We start from the raw sequence: 22,925 nt of genomic DNA on the forward strand, positions 1-22,925 counted from the left end.
AATGAATCGTGGATCACCACATCAAAAACTAATGATGTATGGTGACTAACGTAACATAATAAAATAAAATTAAAAAAAAAAAAAAAGGAAGGAAGATCCTAGAAAGAAGAAGTTAGTAAGGAAGAAACACTTCACTATTTTAAAGGATGCAGTAAACCTAGGAGCCACAGTACTTCTGTTTCTTTCATTGTTCCTAGTTCTAGTTAGTCTTGTGTAATGGAAACTTTCAATGAAACCCTACATGGAAGTATTTGAGAAATCGCAAGAATCTGCAGAATTAATCAAGGGGAACCCAGGTTGGCTCCAGACCATCAAAGAGGCAGGTGCAGTCCTCCAGGATCAGGGGCTGAAGCCTGAGACAATGGATGCTATTTACCCAACACCTAGATCACTAGTATTCTAACCTGAGCTAACCTTATCGGTGTTTTCCGGCTGAATCCTTCATTTTTAATGAGCAACACTCATTCAACAGGAGGTCTATTTATTTTGAGGTACAATCCCCAGCTTTTACAAGGTTTTCATCACATCATCTAATTAACCATTAGTTCTCAAATCAAGCTTAGAGTAAATGTCAAGCCATGAAAACACTCTGATAAGAGTGCCATTATTTTGCTTCAAGATAGATTTATATTTTATTTTATTTATTTTTTGTTTTTTTAATTAACATATAATGTATTATTTGTTTCAGGGGTACAGGTCTGTGATTCATCAGTCTTACACAATTCACAGCACTCACCATAGCACATACCCTCCCCAGTGTCCATCACCCAGCCACCCCATCCCTCCCAGCCCCCTCCACTCCAGCAACCCTCAGTTTGTATAGATTTATAATTTTAATCAGAGAAGATGAATTGCTTCCTCTTCCATAGTGGGGCTTTAAATGAGACTTCATGTAAACCTTGTTCAGGAATGTAGTGAGGGTGATAGATTGTTAGAAAAATAGACTTGTTTTCATTACTTCTGGCATATCAGACCTGCAGTTAAACGTACACCAGGCATCAGAAGGATTTGTCCTTGTTGTGTCATAAATATGCCTCATCTGCCTTTGCCCCTAATAATTCCTATTTCAAGGGATGGTGTGCCTAGACAGCTCTTACTTCTTTTGGGTGCCCCTTTTTTTATTCCAGATATTCTTCCATGTGACATGTTTTCAACACAGTGCTTTCTGAGGACCATGCAATTTCTGATATGCAAAGGAAACAGCCCCTGGTTTGCACTGAAATGTATTTTTGGGGAGACCTTACACTATGATGCATCAAATTGATCTGTAGCTTATCCTAGTATGTTTTTGACACACAGGATTGAAAGGAGATTGCCTGCCTCCCTGATGTTATTAGAAGAAACTAATTGAAGAATTTATGAAAAAAGTTATGATTTATTTTCTAATCCACTCTCTTTCTGCTCTTCCACCCTCTCACAAATGACATGTTTCCTCCAATACATATCTTAGGACTGATCAGATTTCCAAACTGTGTCAAATAGTAATTATTTATATTTATTGAATTTGAAGACCCCTCTTTGACATACAAAGATGCTTTTTAGATCCACACAGAATGATAATTCAGTATATTTGAAAATGGCATAATGGAAAAGCAAATGGGTATTTAGTAATGAAAAAAATTTAGATTTAGGTTGTTTAGGCATCGGAGGTTTAAATATATGCCTGCTGTGTATTTTTTCCTCTCAATTTTTCTTCTTAAGTTGTAAATGTTATCTCCTCTAAACAACCTAAATCTAAATTTTTAAAATTTTTTTTCATAGTTTGAAAATCTTTGTCTTTTAAATTGAGATTTAAATCCATTTGTATTTATTATAGCAACCAATATGTTTGCATTTTGATTATCTTCTTTGTGCTTCCTATTTTTTCTTTGTTACTTTTTTCCTCTTTTTTGCTCTTTTTTTATTTATTGGTTTTCTCTCCTTGCCCACACTCCATTTTTTTTAACTTGTTGTTTAGAAATTATTTACTTCTGTGGTTTTAGTGTTCATCCTAGTATTTTAAGATGCATGTGTAGCTTAAAGTCTAAAATTAATCTTTATTTTACCCATATCTAAACAATAAAAGAATTTTAGAATTGTCACACTTTGATCTCCCCCTCCCAACTTTTAAAAATTCTAGCCAGTTGCCACTCTGTATTTGCAACCAATTAATCATTATTATTACTGTATAATATTTTGGTGCTTGTTTATATTTACCCATATATCTAACTATTTTTCCTCATTATTCCTTCATATATTTCAAACCTTCAATTTGGAATCATCTTCCTTTTGCCCGAAGAACCTTTTCTAAGGGGCATCTAGGTGGCTCAGTCAGTTAGGTGTCCACTCTTGATTTTAGCTCAGGTCTTGATCTCAGGGTCATGAGTTCAAGCTCTGTGTTGGGCTCTGCACCCGGCATGGAGCCCACTTAAAAAAAAGAAGAAGAAGAACCTGTTCTAAAATTTCCTTTAGCAAGAATCTTTTGGTAGAAAATTCTTTCTTTTTTGTGTGTGTTCCTGAAAATCACCTTAATTTTCCCTTTGGAAAGATGGTTTCTTGGGATAAAGAATTTTAGGTTGACAGCTATTTTATCATAGTGTACAGAAGATACAATATCCCATGTGTTTTAGCATCCATTAGTTAAGGTATTAAGAAGCCAGTGATTGGTTTAAATATTCCTTAGCAGGTAATCTGTCTCTCTTTCTAGCCATTTTTAACTTCCTCAGTTTTTCTTTGTTTTGTTTTTTTTTTCCTTTTTTTCCCCCTCAGTTTTTCGTTGTTGGTCTCCTGTTCCACAGTGATGTGGTGAGGTGTGGATTTCTTTTTATTTTTTCCCACTTTAGATTTGTTGGACTTCCTAGATCTGAGATTGTCTTGCAACATTGTTAGAACGTTCTAAGCTAGTATCTGTTGAATATCGCCTCTCCCCAGTCTGCTTATTACTTCTTCCTAGTGCTCTTACTAGATGTATGTTACCTTCTCATGCTCACCTCCGTATCTCTTAACCTTTTTTAAAAAAATATTTTCCATCTCTTCATCTCTCTGAACGAAACTGAAGATAAATTATTCAGATATATCTTGGAGCTCACTAAGTCTCTCTTCATCTATGTGCAGTATACTCTTTGTTATATCCACTAAACATTTTATTTCAATTACGATAGTTTTCATTTATAGAAGTTTCACTGACTTTTTTAAGTCTCTTCTTTCATAGTTTATGGACTCTTTTTACCTGTTCATATTTTTAGATTTTAATTGTCTTAATGAAAGATATTAAATTAATAAAGCATGTTAAATATAATTTAGTTATAATTAATATTTAATGAATTGTCATTACAAATAATTACAAATTGTCAGAATCAGTTTGACCATTTTATATCTGATATCTGATGTTTATTCAGCTGCTTTTGTTCATGGAGGCTTGTTTCTTTTATGTGTTATTTATTTACTCATTTATTTAGCTATTTATTTTCTTGTTAGCTACTCCTATGTCTTGGGACTTGCCTATGGGAATTCTTTGAGACCTGCATAATATTAAGTCCTCATTTGTCCTGTTTTGGCTTTTGCCAGTTGCTTAGTATCCCTACCTGAGGACCTCTATGTAGTCTATTCTTCCTTTGAAGTTTTTCAGACCACAAACCTACTATGAAATGAGACATCAGAGCTGTCTCTTTGAGGAAGAACCTGTGGTTAGAGATTCTTAGGAGAGATGTTTTTTTACTTCCACTCAGTCCTCAGGTGTAGAGACAGGCAAGTCTCTTAGCTTCCCACCTATACCTTATAGCCTTGTACTAAGGATATGGTTCTTTGGGACCCCTGGTTTATGAGGAAGTTTCCTATGAAGTTTTGTGCTGGGAGGGGGAATGTGGGGTTTTATCTTTTATGCTCTGGACGATATGGAACTATCAGGGCTGAAATTCGAAATCTCCAGAGCTTTGCAGAAGCTCTAAAGCTGAAACCTAGCTGTGCACTTACCTCTTAAGATTCCTGTTTTCACTTCATTGTGAGACTCTGTTTTTCCCCTTTCTTTCATGCCAGCCGGCTGATGTATTTTTTTTTAATATTTTTTCATATTTTATGCCGGATGTTCCAATTGGGAGGGACATTCAGGGTAGCTAACCCACCGTTCTGCTGGAAACAGAACAAATATTGTTTGTTTTTTTTTTTTAATTCTGCCACTAACCCTGTTCCATGAGGAAGAAGAGTTCTGTATAGTTGCAAAATCAAATTGTAAGATTTTGAGGGAAGACCTAAATCTTCTGTTTCAAGGCCGTGGTTTTGTTCTTTTGTTTTCTGACTTTTGTCTTTTATTTTTTCTCAAACTTTGTGGTACAACCTCCTCCTTGCAGAAGACTTGAAGACAGAAATACATTCTTTGTAGTAACTGAGTGTGTTTTGTAACCATGATTATTAAGAGTTTAGGACTTTCTTATCTAAATTTACATCCTATTCTTGAGGAATGTAGCAGCTGAGTAAATCTAGGAATATGATACTCAGGGTTCCTGGAATAAATATTCCAAAAATTATTTTCCTGCATCATTTTTGGACACAGAAACCTACCTGTGAACTTATTCCCGGTGACAGTCTGTTCAAGCCCAGCTTGTGAAGTTTAGGAAATGTCTGTGGTGCTTTCAAGTACGCATGCATGCTTCAAATTTAATACTCGGCTTTGGGGCATATTAGGTTTCTTTTGGGAAGTGAAAGGCGGTGTTCTGATCCTTACAGGAAGTACCTTAAAGCCAAGTCACTTTATTGAACAATCACTTACAAGCTACCTGAGGTATACAACAGACCATTTGAGAAAATAATACATTTATTTTAAACTCTGTATCTAGTATAAAAAATTAGCCTTTACCTATTAATGGATTTTTTTATAATTAATAGTTTCATCTGCATTATTGATATGCAGCTCCTGATTATTGTGGTACTTATTTCTTCTTGCAGTCATAGACAACACTTCTTTGAAGCTTCTTGATAAAAGTTAAAAAATACATAATGAACTAGATCCACAATTTTTTTTTATTGCTTACAATAAAGGCAATTTCAGTTGAAGCCCACAGGGCTTATAGATGATATTAATATTTTATCCTTATGCAACTTTGCATTTTATGTTCTCTTTCGATGATGTCTTTCAGCCTTTATCTTCCATTTTGATCCATTCTCTACCCTGCTGGCAGAATGATGTTTATTATAGTCCTATTTGATCATGTTAACTGCTGTACACCCAATACTATAAGATAATGCACAAAAAAATCTCCTCGCTGTAGCATCCTGCCAGGCCCCACAGTTACAGCTTGGTCCTCACCTGACTTGACTTGTCATCACCATTTGACATAATGCGTTGCTCCTACTTCTTGAAAATGTCTTACCAGCCTCACAGCTTACAACTGCCCGTATACGCAGGCCATTCGCAGGTATATAGCTTCAGCCTGACCATTCCTCTGGGTTCCAGGCTCCTATATTCAACATCCCAAATGTAACACAGTTTAAAGAGAAGCCTTGTACTAAGTCCCTTAATCCTCCTTTTCCCCTTGTCTTCCCATCCCAGCTGTCTGTGTCAAAGACTTAGGAAATTTCCAGAACTCTCTTGCTCTCATACCCCAGTCCCTGGGCTGTACCTCTCATCATTGTCACTGAAGCCACCCTCATCCAAGCCACCATCATCCCTCGCCGATTACCTTCACTGGTATTCTTGCACTCGCTACTGTCAGCAGCCAAAGAGCTCTTCTTAAAGATGTAAACCATTACTTTTCCTCTAATGGAAAACATCCAGTGATTCTTACAGCATTCCACATGAAACCAAAAAGTCCTTCTCTCATGGTCTACAGGGTTGTACATGATCTGCCCTTGATAGCTCTCTGAGCTCAGTCTTCCACTATCCCTTTTGTGTTCTCTTCTCTGGCTACATCCTCTTCTTCTTTGAGCTTCTCTTCCCTGAAATAACTGAGCGGCTCATGCTCTCACATCACGCATGTCTCTGCTCAGATGTCCCTGTCTCAGAGGAGTTGTTTGTGATCACCCTTTCTAGAATAGCAATTGTATCAGTCAGGTATTGCTGTGTAACGAACAACCATAAGCTCTCAGTGGCAAATAATACTGTGCAACTGCAGGTCAGCTGGGGGTTGGATAATCTAGGCTGGGATTGGGTTCTTGTTTTCCTCTGGATCTGTCTGTGGTTGACTTCTTAGTGTAATAGGAGCACATACCTGCTTCACATCTTTCATTCCTATGTCCCTGGGATATGGCATGGAATAGGTGCTCAGTGAATGTTTGCTCAGTAAATAAGTAAAGAAATGAACAAACGTCATAGAGACTAAGGCAATAAATAGATATATTAGAGGTAAGTAGAATAATTCCCTTCACTTAGCCTCTTCTGATATGTAAACTAATTGACACAAGAACCTGAAATAATTCTGGCATCCCTTCTGTTTTATTTCCACATGTTCAGATCAAAGAACAGGCACATGTTTCTCGGGCCTGGTGAATGGCCGCTGTGCGCAAGAGCTCCCGGGCAGAATGACGAAAATGCAGTGCTGTTGTGAGCCCGGCCGCTGCTGGGGCGTCGGAACCATTCCCGAGGCCTGTCCCGTCAGAGGCTCGGGTGAGTGGCCGACTGCTAGTCTGCTCGGGACAGGCAATGTTAGGAAAATCAGTAACAGCCCGTGTACTTTGTTCTTCTCCTTGAAATCAAGTCATCTGTGTGTTCCTAGCACCGTCTTCACTCTGACTATGGTGTTTTTGTGAGGGATAGGGCGACATTGTTTATTTGGGATCAGTTTTGACTTTGTACACTTTATTAATATCAGAGAAATTCCCAAAAATGGATTAGGACTTGTCTTCATGCAAGTATTTTTAAAAATTATTTTGAACATCAGTATTTTCAATTCAGTTTTCAAATCTCCTGACCTTTCACTTCAGAGCTTTGAGTATGTTTGAGTAACTTTATTTATATTTTATTTCAGGAGTGCCCCTATTTTCTAGTACCCCAATCCCTGAAGATACTTCTCTTTTCTAATGACCTGAATGTTAAGAGTAAAAGGGTAGGAGGATACCTCTCATTCACTTTGCTGTATTAACTAACCATATAACTGAGGCGATATCAGGAAATTACTTTAGGATGAATGAGAAGTAGCTCCTCTTGTTAATGTGATATGAATGGTAAATTAGGATTAATGTTTATCAATCACCTAAAGGCACATCAGTATGTTTTATTATATTGTCTTTATGTTAAATTATAGTATTCTGAAAATAACTAAACTTTTTGAACTTTGCTTTTCAAGATATGTATCTATGTGTAGTATTATGGAGAAAAAGATTAAGGCCCATTCTTTGAAAATCTCTAAGCTATGTAAAACATCAAAATTGAGTAATAAAGCTTAAAAAACAGCACTATTAATGCATAGTATATAATTTTGGAAACTCATGGTCTCACTAATAATATATAATAGTAATATTAGTACTGAAATAGTCGTTTGAAGTAAATAATTTTCATTTCTATCGACCCTAGTGTCCTAATTCTGAGAACAGATGAAGAAATAAGTAGATTGTTGTCATCTTGTTTCTTTTCTCTCAACTTTGATACTTGGACAAATAAGGTGCAGTTTGAAAAGCTAACTAAACACTGTCTTCTGTTAAAATCCACATATATAAAAAATATTATTCTGAAGCCATACTAATCCCTTAAAGCAAAGAAAGGAGATGGGAAAAATGTGTAAGTGCGATGCTGATGAAGTTTCAAGTAAAACCAGATCTACAGAATGAATTACTGAAAGCTTTCATTTTCACCCACTTAAGTAAATTTCTTGCATTGGTTGTTGTATCTGGAATTTTACGAGTTGCACTTGGAGACATAAAATCAAACTGCACATATAGACAAGTCTTTGGTTATGCAACTCAGTTAAAATGTGGCAAATAGGTTTTCATTATTTTTTTTCTGAAACATCTATGCTTTTCCCTGCTACTCCTAGCACTGGAAACCTGGATCAAGAGACAATATTCTACTTATTCAGATCAAATAATACAGATAAGCTCAAATGTTCTTACAGTATACAGATTGCTTTTATCATGCAGAAGGACATCCATCTGTGTTTAACTGAACTTTCTTTTCTTCTAGAGGAATATCGCAGACTTTGCATGGACGGACTTCCAATAGGAGGGATTCCAGGGAATGCTGGTTCCAGACCTGGGGGCACTGGGGGGAATGGCTTTGCCCCAAGTGGCAATGGCTATGGCCCAGGAGGGACAGGCTTCATCCCCATCCCTGGAAGCAATGGCTTTTCTCCTGGAGTTGGGGGAGCTGGTGTAGGCGCCGGGGGACAGGGGCCCATCATCACTGGACTAAGTGAGTGTTCACTTTTTGTGTAGACTCTTTATTTTTCTGCCTTAAATGATTTTATAATACCTAGCATTTTTTTCAAAAGGTAGGGGTGTGTGTGTGTGTGTGTGTGTGTGTGTGTGTGTGTGTAAAAACCTCTTTCAGGATCTAAAATACAAGGTAGTAGTAAAAAATGCTTAGGAAAATATTATTTTTCTGTTCCATAAACTTTCTAAATTGGAGAAAAGAAGAGTGACCCGGGTTCTCTTTGAAAATAAAGATGAGAGCATGGTCATACTCCAGTCCAGATGACGCCATTAAAGAGCATGTTTTTGGTTCCAGTGTATTTCATTTGGCCGTTTGCAGCTGCCCTGTTCGTACACCCCTTGAATTATTTTCCAGAACCATTTCTCAACTGAGATAAACTGAATAAGTCTTGCTCTGTGCCTATCCAAATATTTTAATGAAATAGCTTTCTTTTCCTCACCATTTTTTGTTGAATAACTTGGGCTTCAGGCCAGAACTGGCATTGGTGTACTTGACATTTAAGTTCATTCTTTTTATAAGAGCTGCTCTTGCTAATAATATTTAATGATGTCCTACAGTGTTATGTTTATTCTTTTTGGCATACGGCCTATTTACTGTATCTGAATATTCAGCACAGTTATGAAAAAAAAATGGAAAGCATTCAAACGTACAGTAGAACGTTCCTGAAATTTTGAAAAGACATCTTTATGGGCAAAGTTTCCAGATGTGTCACTTAACAAATGCAAGTCACAACCATGTGTCTCAGGAATATTTTTGAGATCCTCAACATTCAGGTTTTAATAAAATATAGATAATGTGAGCCTTTGATATGTACACTTAATGGACTATTAAATATCCTTTTAAAAAACCAGTTTTAATAAAAGTACTACATGTTATAATGCTGAAATACCACTTGTGCTTTGATTTTCTGTAGCTATTCTGAACCAGACGATAGATATCTGTAAGCACCACGCTAATCTCTGTTTAAATGGGCGTTGCATACCTACTGTGTCTAGCTATCGATGTGAATGCAACATGGGGTATAAGCAGGATTCAAACGGGGATTGCATAGGTAAGCTCATGATTCTTTAATCCTTCTTTGTTCTTTCATAGCTTTTAGACTATAGGAACAAATTAGACTATATGTCATTTTAAAAAAAAGTCTCCCGAAGCAAAGCTGATTTCCAAGCTGTCTCTTCTGTGTGCACGGTCTTCCATATGCTCCTTTAACCTACTGCTGAGATAGCCCCCTTCAAGAATCCCCCACTTTTCCCTGTCCTGTATATTGTGATTTCTGTGTCTGCCTCTCTCTTGCCTTTCTTCTTAGCTGAGCAGCACTGGATATATGGTGGTGTAGCCGCCATGCAGAGGAAGGTGCAGATTGGGAGGAGATAGGGGAGGAGTCACTTTGGACATGTGGAGTGTTAGGTATCTAGGACATTGAGTTATAAAGGTCTAAACCTAAGAGGAGTGTTCAGAGCTAGAGTTACAGATCGAGGCATCAGTGACATAGAGGTGGCTGTTAGAACCATGAGGGTGAGTACTGTCACCCACACTGAACCACAGCAAGAGTGGAAAGGTAACAGTAGTACTGTGGCTGGAACCCTATGCCACAGCAACATAGTCCCCTAAAGAAAATTCACTAATAGCGTTGGTGAGACAGCAAAATAATCCAGAAAGTATTATGTCGCTAAAGCCATGCAAGGATACCCTTTGAAGAGAAAAGTAGTGGCAAGTGTGAAATGCGGCAGAAAACTCAAATATAATGAGGGCCAAAAAATCTGTTGGATTTTATAACGAAGAGGGTTTTGATGATCTCTTGAGAGTAGTTTTAGTTTAGAAGTAGTTTAGCGAATGATCGTGTATGTGATTCGTAATTAGCATAACCCTCAATACCTGATTTGGGCTCAGGTCTTCTGTTATATAGATGACAGGCCAGGAACAGAGTTCATAATTTTACCAGTGTAAACTGAAAAGTTTTAAGAGCGCTATGATTTTGAAGGAAAATGTCGGCCAAAAGTGATGTTTTGGAAAAACCAATCATTCTAAACTATATACAATTGAGAATGATTCAGTAAGGCTTAAACCAGCATCCTTATGTGCAGTTACATAGGTTTTGCGCTGCACAACTATAGAGGGACCATTCACGTAATCTATATAGATGTCACACCTTGGGGTTATGTAGGATATAACCATATGCAGCAGCCCTGGCTGAGCTGATAACTACTGGATGCTTATTTAAGTGGTTGACCAGGTGGTACTTTTTGGAACACCATGAAATATGGGTATATTTATTATGTAATATATTTATAATTTTTATAATAATAAATGGCATTTATTATTATAAATTGACTTTCCTACCAGAAAACATGAGTTATAAGTATACAATATATAAAATATCTTCTCTTATAGATACATACAAAATTACAGTGTATCAAACTGAAATTTGATTGACTTTCTTTGTATTGTTATTAATATTTGTCATTCATGTGTTACTGCATGATTCACTAACCAATAAAATCAGGCCAAAAGTTTAATCTTTCCTGCAAATTAGCCAAAGGCCACCATTTAGTTCATATTAGCACCCAGGTGTACTTTATTCTACCTAGTAAAACTTGATACCGTTGGTATAAAGATGAAATATCTTTAAGGATCAAAAGTTTTTTCTTAGTCAGGCTTCCAACCAGCCTCCTCAACCAGGGGTTCCTTTAGCGAATTAAGTCCTGCAGAAAGTGATTTCAGTAACTATTTTCTCGATTCTCCCAAGGGTGATACACAGGTAGTGTAACTCCAGATGCAAACAACGTGAGCTAATCACATACAGCGAATGTCCCAACGTAATAATAGGTCCTTACTTTTCTGAAACCCAGGTGAGAAGAGCTGCCACAACTGTTTTCATAAACTCTGTCTAATGTAGCATTGGGATTGCATGTCTGTACAGTTAGTGTGTTAATATATCTCAAACTTAAGTATTTTACCCAAACATTGTTAGAAACAATTTCATCCTAGATTGATCTCACCCCCCTATCCTGCAAAGTTAAAACCCAGGCAAGGTTGCCTTTCTAACCATTGTAGTTGATAAAGACAAAGATTAGTATTGGGGCATATTTCAGAAAATAAATTTTTAATATGTTTTAATATATTTTTTAAAGATTCATTTATTTATTTATTTTAGGGGGTGTGCAGGGAGAGAGACGGAAAAAGAGCAAGTGGAGGGGAGAGATAGAAGGAGAGGGAGAGAGAGTCCCAAGCTAAGCCCAGAGCCCAACGTGGGGCTCAGTTCTATGACCCTGAGATCATGACCTGAGCCAAAACCAAGAGTGGGTCGCTTTCATCAACTGAGCCACCCAGGCACCCAGTTTTTAATATTTTTAATTCAGTACTCTTTGTAGTGTCAACTTTTGATCAGTTTGAGTTTGACTTTATCAATAATAAATTGGGATATCAGAAAAAGTTAAGAGGATTTAAGTTAACCAGCATTTTAAATTATAGGAGCATGAGATAAGAGTGGTAACTCATTGCCCTGTGTTTTGAGGAATAACACATTGCCATTGCTGTTTGAGAACTTGTGTTAGATACTTATGAAATTGTCATAATGTGAAAGGTAATAACTCTATTAAAGGATCAAACATAAGGAAAATAAAATCGGGTCCATTTTGCTATGAGACCTGAAAACAGTTTTATTTACTCACCACGTTTTTCTCTCCTTTTCCTGAGAGTTCTACTCTAAAATGTATTTCTGGAACTCTTTTATGTCTGTATAACGCAACCTGTTAGCAATAGGTTTTAACTCAATTCAAATAATTGTATTTTGGGATAGTAAAAGATAATTCCTGTTTCTGTTGGGCCACAGGTAATCTTAGAACCCTTGCCAATTAAGTGTTTGCTAAATTAGAATATATAATTTTCAAGTATTTTATAAGAATACTATATATCTTTATTATTACTTCTATTAGTAGTAGTATTTTGTAAGAATACTATTCTTACCCCAATAGTATCTGAGAATGTAACCATTTTGATAATCAACCTCTTTCTCAATAATTTCATTTATTTTAGGAGTTTAAAAATCCTGTGAATTTTGCTTAAAAATACTCAGTCTCCAGTGAAAACATAGGAAGAAACCAAAGCACGCAGACTGTAATGTTTAAGTATCCCTGTTCTCTACCTAAGGCGAAACAAAAGGTGATAAGTTGCAGGTACTAGGCTGTGACGCCTCAGAATCCAGAGCCATGAAATGTACATTTCTGAACACGGCGGTGCTCATTTGTGATTAGTCTACAGCCAAAATCTTACAGTAATCCCCCAAAACAGATGGGATTGGAAAGTCATGGATTTTAAACTCACTGATAGTTTTTTAGTGAATGTTTTCACTTCTAAAGAAAAAATAAGCAAGTGACCTAGCGTATCTTTCTGTGTACTGATCCTTTGGTATGATCTCTAAGGGGCTAAGGAAATCAAAATGAATTATGGCTGTAATGGAAAAATAATCGGCAGAGCTGTCCTAGCACCAAGGGGCCTCGGGAACAGGTTCTCAGAGAAAGAAAAGGCCCTGAAAAGTGGCCTGGCTTCCTGGAAAGTTGACCTCAAGAGAGGGGGTTGGGTGCATGATATCATGTTCTTCACTAGAATTGAGTTTTACAATGAAGAGCTTTACAATGAAACTTCTGAAAAGGTGCATCTACCACACCGGTATTACGGTACACCGGAGAATTTAAGCTATCTTCAACACTGCAAACTCAAGGTTATAATTCCTATTGGAAAGTCCACTAAGTATCCTTTATATGCTTGCTAACTCTCTAAACTCTGTCTTTTCTCATTTTGCTTCATTCCTTTGGCTCAGTTGAATTGATGTTATCAACCGAAAGTTTAGATGTAAGTGAATCTTAATGGGCTGAAGGCGCCCTTGGATGAATTGAAAAAGCATTTAATCCTGTTATTCTCTGTTGTTTTGATTTAATTTGCTATGAGATTTTTTTTGTTCCCCTCCTTTGCCAGAGAGGGCTTAATTGCATTTAGTCTGAGTGTTTATATAAATGAGGTTGGTGAGTTTGATAGATTACAGTTCCTTTTTAAAGAACATCTGTGAAAGGAATAATTTGTTTATTAAAATGGTAAACCTGTGAATTCATTTGATTGTTGTGCTCTCCAATTTAGCTGAAATTGTATATGTTAATAGTTTCTACGTGTATATGAAATGGCAAGTCATTATGCCCTCACCAGCCAGCAAGGTTTTTAATTTACTAGCATTCAAAATTATATTTAGTGGGCATTGCTGAGATAAGATGAATTTAACTTTTTTGACTCTGGCACATGCAATTTGTCTGGGCTGTGAGCAGTCCAAACTGTTCAGTCTGCCATTTGGTCTTGCAGTCCCAGAATTCTGCGATGGGCTTGCATTTAATCAAGCCTTAGGAGAACTTGAATGAAAAACAGTAATGTTTCTCACATTTAGGATCAGAACTAATATTTGCATTGAACTTGGTTTATGCAAAAAAAATTCCTGTTCCCATTTTAAGGTCCTAAAGAAACCTGAGGCTGCTGAAGGTAATAGACTTTGTTTTAATTAATTTCCGTTTCTGTCCCATCCTCTGTTACTTTAAACAGCCAAGCCTCAGTGCATATATAGTTACATATTTAATGGAAGACAACACATAATAACAAAGAAATTCCACAGTCTGTCAGTTTCTTTGTTTAAAGCTCATGAAATTGACAGAATGAATCTATAAATATCTATCTTCAAGCATCTTCCATTGGGTTTCCAATACTGTACAAGGCTTTGAGGAGGCTATTGCCCAGATTGCTACAGATAAGTGTTAGAGCCTTTTAGAACCCATAGCTATGTCTTTCCAGTGCTGGCTTAAAAAAAAGGGGGGGGGGAGGCTTTTTAGAGCTTTTAATCATTGCATTTCTCAGATTGAAAAATCATTACTTCTTGATTAAAGCAAATTCCCTTGTACTTTCGAATAGGCAATATTTTTGTAAATCTCTAGACTGGCCTCTGTATTTGAAGAAAGGAATTTTCATTCATTTATAAATACTCCGCTCTTTATTAACCACGGACTGGCCTTCTCTCAAATTTGGGAGGCCTAAATGTGCTTTAAACAAACATTTCTAGGAATGGAGGGAAGTCTGTAATGGTTTCTTTTGCCGCTCACAGATGTTGACGAATGCACATCAAATCCCTGCACTAATGGAGATTGTGTTAACACACCTGGATCCTATTACTGTAAATGTCATGCTGGATTCCAGAGGACTCCTACTAAGCAAGCATGCATTGGTAAGGCCGTTTGTGTTCACATATGAAAATGTTCCATGAAATATAGTGACCCGGGCTGTTGAGGTTAAAAGTAAATTTATTAAAATAAGACTTGGAATGAAGTAAGTGCCGTTGTACTCCTACAGATTTATTTTAGACTCCCCTCAGACATGCTTCCTTTATGCATAAACACTATTTGCGTGTATAACCCTGGCAACGTGATATCTGGCTTTACAGAAAATTCGGTTTATCTTCCTTCTCTAGATCACAGCTTCCTTTCTCCAACTAACATCAGTAGCCTTCCTGCTCTCTGATTAACGGAGCTTAAGATTTATGGTCGTTTTCAACTACTGTTTTCTTTGAACCTCACACATACTCCAACACCAAGTCAGGCCTCGTCTTGATTCACAGTTTTGTTGTTACACGCCCCGGCCACCGTCCTCCCAGCTCTCTCTCAGTGCTGATTCATTGCACAATTCTTTCTGCAGATGACTCCGCTTATCTTCTTTTTCATTTCCTATTCATCCGTGGTTCGTTGCTTGGCTAAGCTCACCCCGCCGTCTGCATCATGGTGCTCTTAACCCAGGTAGTTTGAAGTTACAGCATTCTTACTCAGCAGCTCACTCTGACTTTGGATATCTTCGACTGTTGTGTCCAAAACAGCTGTACCAGTCTTTCCCCTACACTGACCACCTCTCCCAGCTTCCCGGCACACTCCAGCCCAATTTCCTCTTTCTTTCCCTTTTCAGCTCCTCTAAGTCAGGGCTGTAAAAAAAAAAAAAAAAAGCTGGTGAGAGGTGGAAGTTTGGCTAAAGGAGCAACATGATCTTAGTTATTACATGTAAAAAAATAAACTGGATGTTGAACATCACATTTATTATCTTATTGTTTTTACCTGTGGTTATTGTAAAAGAATAATATTTGGCCATCCTTCATTGTCCCAGATATTGATGAGTGCATCCAGAATGGGGTTCTTTGTAAAAACGGTCGGTGCGTGAACACAGATGGAAGTTTCCAGTGCATTTGCAATGCCGGCTTTGAATTAACTACAGATGGAAAAAACTGTGTTGGTATGGAAATTTCCTGCTTCCTTGCAAAAGATTTTTAAAGGATATACATTTTTATTTAGAACCATATATGCTATTTCCATGAAAGCTTGCACAACACATATGTGAGAATTCTTCAGATGACTTAGGTAAAATATAAATGCATTTAACACGAGACTATTAAAGTCAAAGGATAAATTGTTTGGAAATGGTATAACAGTGAATAATTTGTTGCTTCTGGAAATTTTCTGTGTGATATATGTTTAATTATAAGTAGCAGTTTTTCTTTGTGGTAATTACTAGCACCTACAGGATTTTACATTTTGCCATTACAACACCAACAGGTTAGAAAAGGTCTCCTCCTGACCTCCAGTCTGGGGGAATATAAAAATGTCTGGCATGTGTGATAATCAAATCTCTAAACCTGAGGTCCTATGATGTCTGGTACCAGTAGATACCAATACCCCACAGAAATACTCAAGTCACACAGCAACACATGATATTTCAGCTACTAATCAAAGTCCAGATTATTTCACTCGCAGTGACGTTTATCATTGCTCTATTCTCCCTTACGGAAGAAACTCCCCTCACCCCCCGAAATCATATAAACATTTTTGCTAACCAAAGTAAAGCACATCTCATGTGGTTTTAATAACAACTAAGCACAACATTTACTTAATTCCTTTCCTTTATATCCCTTATGCTAAAGGCCCCTCACGTTCACCACCCTATCTGCTCTCACTTGGTTGGCATTCATATTAGAAAAAAAAAAAAAATCAATGAGCACATGGCTCACTTATGTAGTGGAATATGATTGGTGGTTATTTGTGGAAGGAGAGGGAACTGGTTCCCACAAGGCCAGTGGCATAAGTCATTCTGCTCTCCTTCTGCAGATCATGACGAATGTACAACTACCAACATGTGTTTAAATGGGATGTGCATTAATGAAGATGGTAGCTTCAAGTGCATCTGCAAACCGGGATTTGTCTTGGCTCCAAATGGGCGTTACTGTACTGGTATGTATGGCTTTGAGATAGGAAAGTAACCATGATTGAAACCATCTTTTTTATTTGAATGAATCATGCAAGAATTACTTCAGTTTCTTCATGTGGATTTCATATTATTCACATATCTTGGTAATTCAGTAAGGCAGGTGTCTAAAGCTTCCTAGAAAAACACGCATTGTGGTCTAGGGAACAGTAATATCTTTACAAAAATAATAATAATGGTGTAGGAAAAATTAAGGGAATGACAGATTGGTTCTAGCAAGTCTGGAAGAGACAATGTACAAATAATTTCTCTGTACCCCTTGCCTAAATAAAAAAAAAAAGGAAGAAAAAAATCTTGAAAGGTTTTCTTTTTTTGTGCCCTGAGAGCTAGACTTTCCACTATCATTCATTACTTGTTTTGTATTACATTCTTTCCATAAACTAATCTACAGATCATGACTATATCATTATCTAAAAATCTTACATTGTGACTTAGTGAAGAAATAATTTGAGTGTTCCTATCCATTTTGTTTATAAAGCCATTTTGAAGGCTAAGCTCTAGCAATAACCTTAGAAAGCAAAAGAAGTGCCTCTTGGAAATAAGATTATATCAGTTTATACTCACAATTTTAATTTAGTAAGTTGGAACAAGTTTTGCAGGTTTTTTTTTCACTTCTCTCCTTTTATATGAAATGAACTCTTTGAATCCTTTCTACCTTCCACTGCACAAAATTATCTGAATACCATTAGTACTTATAGCCAGTTCCTGTAATTTCAACAAAATTCGAGAGAGAGTTGAGAAAGAAAGATCAAGACTGATTCTTTTATTTCTGAATTTAAAAATGCTTCTTGACTATTCAAGAAAGGGGTGTATAGTATTCAATAGAAATGTTGTAGCTCTGCTATTTTAACTCATGACTGAGATGTCATCTCAAGGTTAGCTGACTTGGATTTAACACAGGATTTGAGTTTAGTGTTATGTTCCAGGGTGTAACAGTTACATTACAGCATGTAACTTTATTTTAGCATTTCCTAAGAAACTTCCACACACATATAAATATGACCTCAACAGTTTCTGCTGTCTTGAAATTTTTTTATTTACTTCCTTACTACTGATATTGTAATCTGCAAATCTTAAAATGTTCATGATTTGGTGGCCCTGTGTTTTGAAGGCTGTTTCATCTTTCAGGGAAGCCATTCATTGTTGGGTTACATTTGATAAACTCGAGCAGATTGAAAATTAGGAGAGATGCCCCATGGGGCGCCTGGGTGGCTCAGTCTCAGGGTCATAGGATTGAGCCCCACGTCGGGCCCCACGCTCAGCAGGGAGTCTGCTTGAGATTCTCTCTCTCCCTCTCCCCGCCAGCCACATGCTCACTCTCTCTCTAAAATAAATGAGTAAGTCTTTAAAAAAAAAGAGAGATGGTCCCATATTTTGTTATTATGAATTGATCAACTTAATATTAAAACAACATCTCTCTTTAGTTTGAATTTTATGTGTGTGTAAATAAAAGCAAATTACAAACATTTACCTTGGTTTTAAGAATATGTTTCATTTAATTAACTTGAATTAAATATCATTTAATATTAAACAGAATTGGCAGATAAATAATGAAAAATGAGTGTGTGAGGCTCTTTTTTCCTCTAATAGGTAAAGTGAGGCAACTTTCAGTCAGTCTTTCTGAAAATGTGTTTGAAAGGGTTGCACTGGACACCTGGGTGGCTCAGTTGGTGAAGAGTCTGCCTTTGGCTCAGGTCATGATTCCAGGGTCCTGGGATTGAGCCCTGTGTCAGGTTCCCTGCTTGGCGAGGAGTCTGCTTCTCATTCTCCCTCTCCCCCTGCTCGTGCTTTCTCTCTCTCGCTCTCCTTCTATCTCAAATAAATAAAAATCTTGAAAAAAAAGAGTTACATTTAGCTATAAGATTTGTTATCATATCTATGTGTCCTTCCACAAATTATAAAGTGGAAAACAAAAGGTTGACAGTCTAGAGCGGTGAAAACAGGTAAACTCTGTAATAAGGTTAAATTTACTCAATAATGACCTGGGTTGTGCTTCCCTCTGGGCAGATGTTGATGAATGCCAGACCCCAGGAATCTGCATGAATGGACACTGCATCAACAACGAAGGCTCCTTCCGCTGTGACTGTCCCCCAGGCCTGGCTGTGGGTGTGGACGGACGCGTGTGTGTTGGTAAGTGAACCATTCTGTAATGGCCCCAGTGTCCGAATGGTCTTTGAAAAACAAAGATATATCCGTACAGTGGAGAAGTATTCAATCATGAAAAGGAAGGAAGTATTGATAAATGTGCAAGTATGAATGAGTCTTGGAAACATGCTGAGAGAAGGGAGCCACTCACAGAAACCCAGATAGTGTATGATTCCATTCATATGAAATGTCTGAAGCAGATAGAGCTATAGAGACAAAGCACGTTAGTGTTGCTTACAGCAGAGAGAATGGGGGTGCTGGATAAGGGGATAGTCGCTAAAGGCATTTTTGAGGTGGTGAAATGTCCTAAAATCAGTTGTAGTGATGGTTATATGTATCTTTGAATATACTAAAAACAAAACAAAACTATTGAATTGTATTCTTTAATTGGGTGAATTCTTAGGTATGGGAATTATACCTCAGTAAAGTGGCTTAAAAAAAAATTTACAGGGAGCCCAGCAAGCTCCTGGCAGAAAGCTCTGATGAGATGCAAGTCAAAAATGCTGGAGAAGAAAAAGAAAATCATCTTTAAATTAGGATACTTGACAGTGTTAGCCAACTGAGTCTCTAAGTACAATGGATTTAGATTTTGTAATTTATAACAAGTAAGATATGAGATGGAGATTATGGTTATATTTAAATAAACCCTGTTTTTACTCAAACAGTTTAAAATGTATATAATTTCTACCGTAGAACTTGGACTTATATCAAAAGGTAGAAATGTTTTCATATAGTTTTTTCTCATCGCTGTGCAGCTAATTATAGAAACAAGCAAAAAGTATGAGAGAGAATATATATTTTATTCTAAACCATTCCAAATTTGCTATTTTTAAAAGGTTATTTTTGCCAAATGGGTTGCATGCAAATCAGTGTTAGCAGGCATCAGCTTTAAAGAGGCAGGAAGTCAAAAGTGTCTTTGGTGTTTCAGAACCCAACCATATGTCCTAATGATAACAGCAGAATGAATTACTTGTAAAAATATACTTAATGCAGTTTTCTCTCCAGAGGCTTTTCATAAGACACCCCAGGGTGTGTTAGCCATTATGCATCCTCTATTTCTCAGGTGACTTGGTAAAAGGCAGACCTACTCATTGGTTTAAGAGTATAGGTAAGAGAGGGGTGCCTGGGTGGCTCAGTCGTTAAGCGTCTGCCTTCGGCTCAGGTCATAATCCCAGGGTCCTGGGATCGAGCCCCGCATCGGGCTCCCTGCTCCACGGGAAGCCTGCTTCTCCCTCTCCCACTCCCCCTGCTTGTGTTCCCTCTCTCGCTGTGTCTCTCTCTGTCAAATAAATAAATAAAATCTTTAAAAAAAAAAAAAGTATAGGTAAGAGAAATGAAATTCTTTCTTAGACGTAGAGATAATACTTTACTCTTTCCTATGGGAATCAAAACACTTGGATCCTGAAGGTGTGCGGGGGAGAAACAACAGCAGATGGAAATAATCTGTGCACTTAAGTTCATCCACTGTCTCCAATCTAGGATTTATTTCAGCTTACAAGATTGTCAGCACTTCGTTCAAGGATATTTTAAATACAACAGCCAGAAGAATGTAGCTCCTCCCTGCTTACCAGAGCTAAAGTATTTTCACTTGCTTTAATATACTTACTTGCCACTTACCTTTACCTAAATGATTCTGTTGAAATCTATGATGAATACAAAACCAGTCTGGGAGGAAGAAATTATTTTTCCTTTAAGCAACAATGTATGAGTAGTGATGAGGAACACAGTGTTTCAAACACAAATCTTCATTCTCTCATCCACATACAGAAAAGGCATGAGACATTGTTGGAAAGCCTCCAAGTTTTCACAATTGTGGTCAATTAAACTTTTTAAAATAAAAATACCATTTGTTCTATGTCTGATTATATATATTGCTGTTCCCATCACATGCTAGATGTTTTTTCTTCATCTCTTCTGCCTTTGGTGATGCTTTTGAGATGCATTGATTGTTGAAGTTAGAAATGAATCACTACTATGAACTATTATTAGGGTTAGCACTTCAATTTTAGATTTCCCTTCTGTATATTGTTTTTTTTTCCTTAGACACTGAGATATGGGTTTTTATTTTCAGAAAAATAAACTATTATTGTAACTAGTATGCTGAAGAAGCATGACGCATAGGCAGAGCATAAACAAAAGGCAACTATATTTTGGTCTCTCCCATCCTTTTAAAATGTATCTTTAAATTTGTTCAGTAGAAGCCATTTACCCAATGAATGAGGAAGAAAACTCAGGCAACCCTATAACTTTACTTTTCTTAAATTTATGTGACAATTTCATGTAATGAAAACAATCTAAATAACTAGAATGCCTGGTACCGTATAATAATATTCTGACCCTGACTTGAAGATACAACATCCTTGAACAGGATGTCTTCTTACTCTACAAGGGTCAAAGAGCCCGAGAAGAGGTGAGAAGGCAGATGCACTGGTGACCATCCGAGGATGGCTTCAAGGTTTCTGGGCTTCCCCGGTGTTTAAAGCACCCCTTCCTTTCGTGGTTCCTCCAGAAGCATTCAGTTGCCCTTCCTGAGATGCATACACTGCCTCACCCACTCTCTGGTTTTTAGCAGTCCAGATAGGCTCTGTCTGATGCTGTCCCATCACCCCTCCACACCATTGTTTTAGGACCCTCTCTTTATGTGGCCCACATCTAATCCAAACAACCTGCCCTCCTGTGCCCTGTTCACCTTACGAATAGAGGTGGATGTCCCCTGCCCCTCCAGTAGGAATAGCAGCCAGTCACTTTTGCCTGTAGGTATCCCCGGCCGAGCTGCTGGGCACAAAGCTCATAACCTGCCCCCTGTGAAGTTCTTCTCTTTGGACCAGTGGTGAGGATGGAAGCATCCCGAACTCATAATCCAGCTCTTGCCAAAAAATTCCTCCTCAAGAAATCCTCTCTTAATTGGGAGGGTTTTCAAGACCTGGCAAGTCATTTTCCATATCCACTTCCTTCAGGATGTAGTCTCAAAATTCACCTTGTTATTTGATATTTAGCACCTTGGGATTTCAGCTTAAGTTTCCTTTTTAACATCCTCTTACATTAGCTTAGGAATATTTTGACATCTTTATCAATACTGTGTGACATTTCTGTTAGCTAAAAGGTGAATTTTCTTTAGCCTAATTGTGCTCCTTACTAGCTCTGTTGCCTTAGGCAAGATACGTTACCTCTCTGTACCTCCTTGCCTCATTTGTTTTTTGACAATGAAATAAGTTAATATTAGACTTATTTGTAATAAAGCTTTGAATGGTGTCTGGCATTTAACACATGCCCGATAAGTTAGCTCTTACAGTTATTACTGTTTTATTAAATTAGAATAGCAACATCACATCTAGGGCATAGTCTTAGAGTTGCTGCTTTAAGCAATAAAGAAAAGTTGACACTAAAGAAAGAATAAAATGAAATTAACATTTGGCATCCATACGTACTTGACCAGTGGTGTGTAGAATCTGAGAAAATCCTTAAAAAAATTCTATTTTTTTTTAGTAAGAGGAGTGATGGAGGAATTTGATAACCTGGAAAATATATAGCTCAGCAGCATTTTGGTCCAGGCCCCCACCAAAACACTTATGTGATGGTGCTTTCGATGCCTCTTACCCTGTTCACCTGTGAGCAGTGTTTAGTTATAATGAACTAGGGTTCCAGTCTGGTACCTTTTAACAGGAAAAGGTTGACTGTCCTCATTAAAAATAGAAGAGAGAAATGAGGTAGTCACCATGTTTTTTGAGTATTTCCTGTGTGTCTTACACACTGTGCTTAGTGCTTAACAAACAACTCTCATTTATTATGTAAACTCTATCCTTATTTAATGGATGAGGCAAGTGTTAAATATTTTGAGTAAGGTCCATCCCACAGGGACCAGAACCCAGGACAATTCATGTCCCCCGAAACCTATACATATGTTACGTTACTTTGTTTTTCTGGCATTGGGTATTCTAAACAACTTAGATAATCCGTAACCCAGAGCAGTATATAATTTGTCTCACTCTTCCAGCGAGTACCATCAGCTTTGTATCGACTTGCTTCTAAAAATTGTGCAAGGATTATCTTCTCAACATGTACACAGAAATAAATTTGACCGTTCTGTGATGCCTTCTGAGATAATAGATGT

At 37.3% G+C, this 22,925-nt stretch overlaps 1 protein-coding gene across 3 annotated transcripts in view; it reads left to right on the forward strand.

Moving 5' to 3' along the window:
• FBN2 (fibrillin 2) overlaps window positions 1-22,925 on the forward strand; it is a 247,723-nt gene that overhangs the window by 124,651 nt on the left and 100,147 nt on the right. For 2 of the 3 annotated variants that reach the window (XM_032425314.1, XM_032425316.1), the window contains 7 exons: window positions 6,425-6,577; window positions 8,090-8,317; window positions 9,252-9,389; window positions 14,475-14,594; window positions 15,518-15,643; window positions 16,513-16,635; window positions 18,677-18,799. In XM_032425314.1, the coding sequence (XP_032281205.1) occupies window positions 6,425-6,577; window positions 8,090-8,317; window positions 9,252-9,389; window positions 14,475-14,594; window positions 15,518-15,643; window positions 16,513-16,635; window positions 18,677-18,799 (1,011 nt within the window). The remainder of the gene's footprint in view (window positions 1-6,424; window positions 6,578-8,089; window positions 8,318-9,251; window positions 9,390-14,474; window positions 14,595-15,517; window positions 15,644-16,512; window positions 16,636-18,676; window positions 18,800-22,925) is intronic. The other variant, XM_032425315.1, reaches the window with a different exon arrangement.

This window comes from Phoca vitulina, unplaced genomic scaffold (genome assembly GCF_004348235.1).
Source record: "Phoca vitulina isolate PV1807 unplaced genomic scaffold, GSC_HSeal_1.0 scaffold32, whole genome shotgun sequence".
Lineage (NCBI taxonomy): Eukaryota > Metazoa > Chordata > Mammalia > Carnivora > Phocidae > Phoca > Phoca vitulina.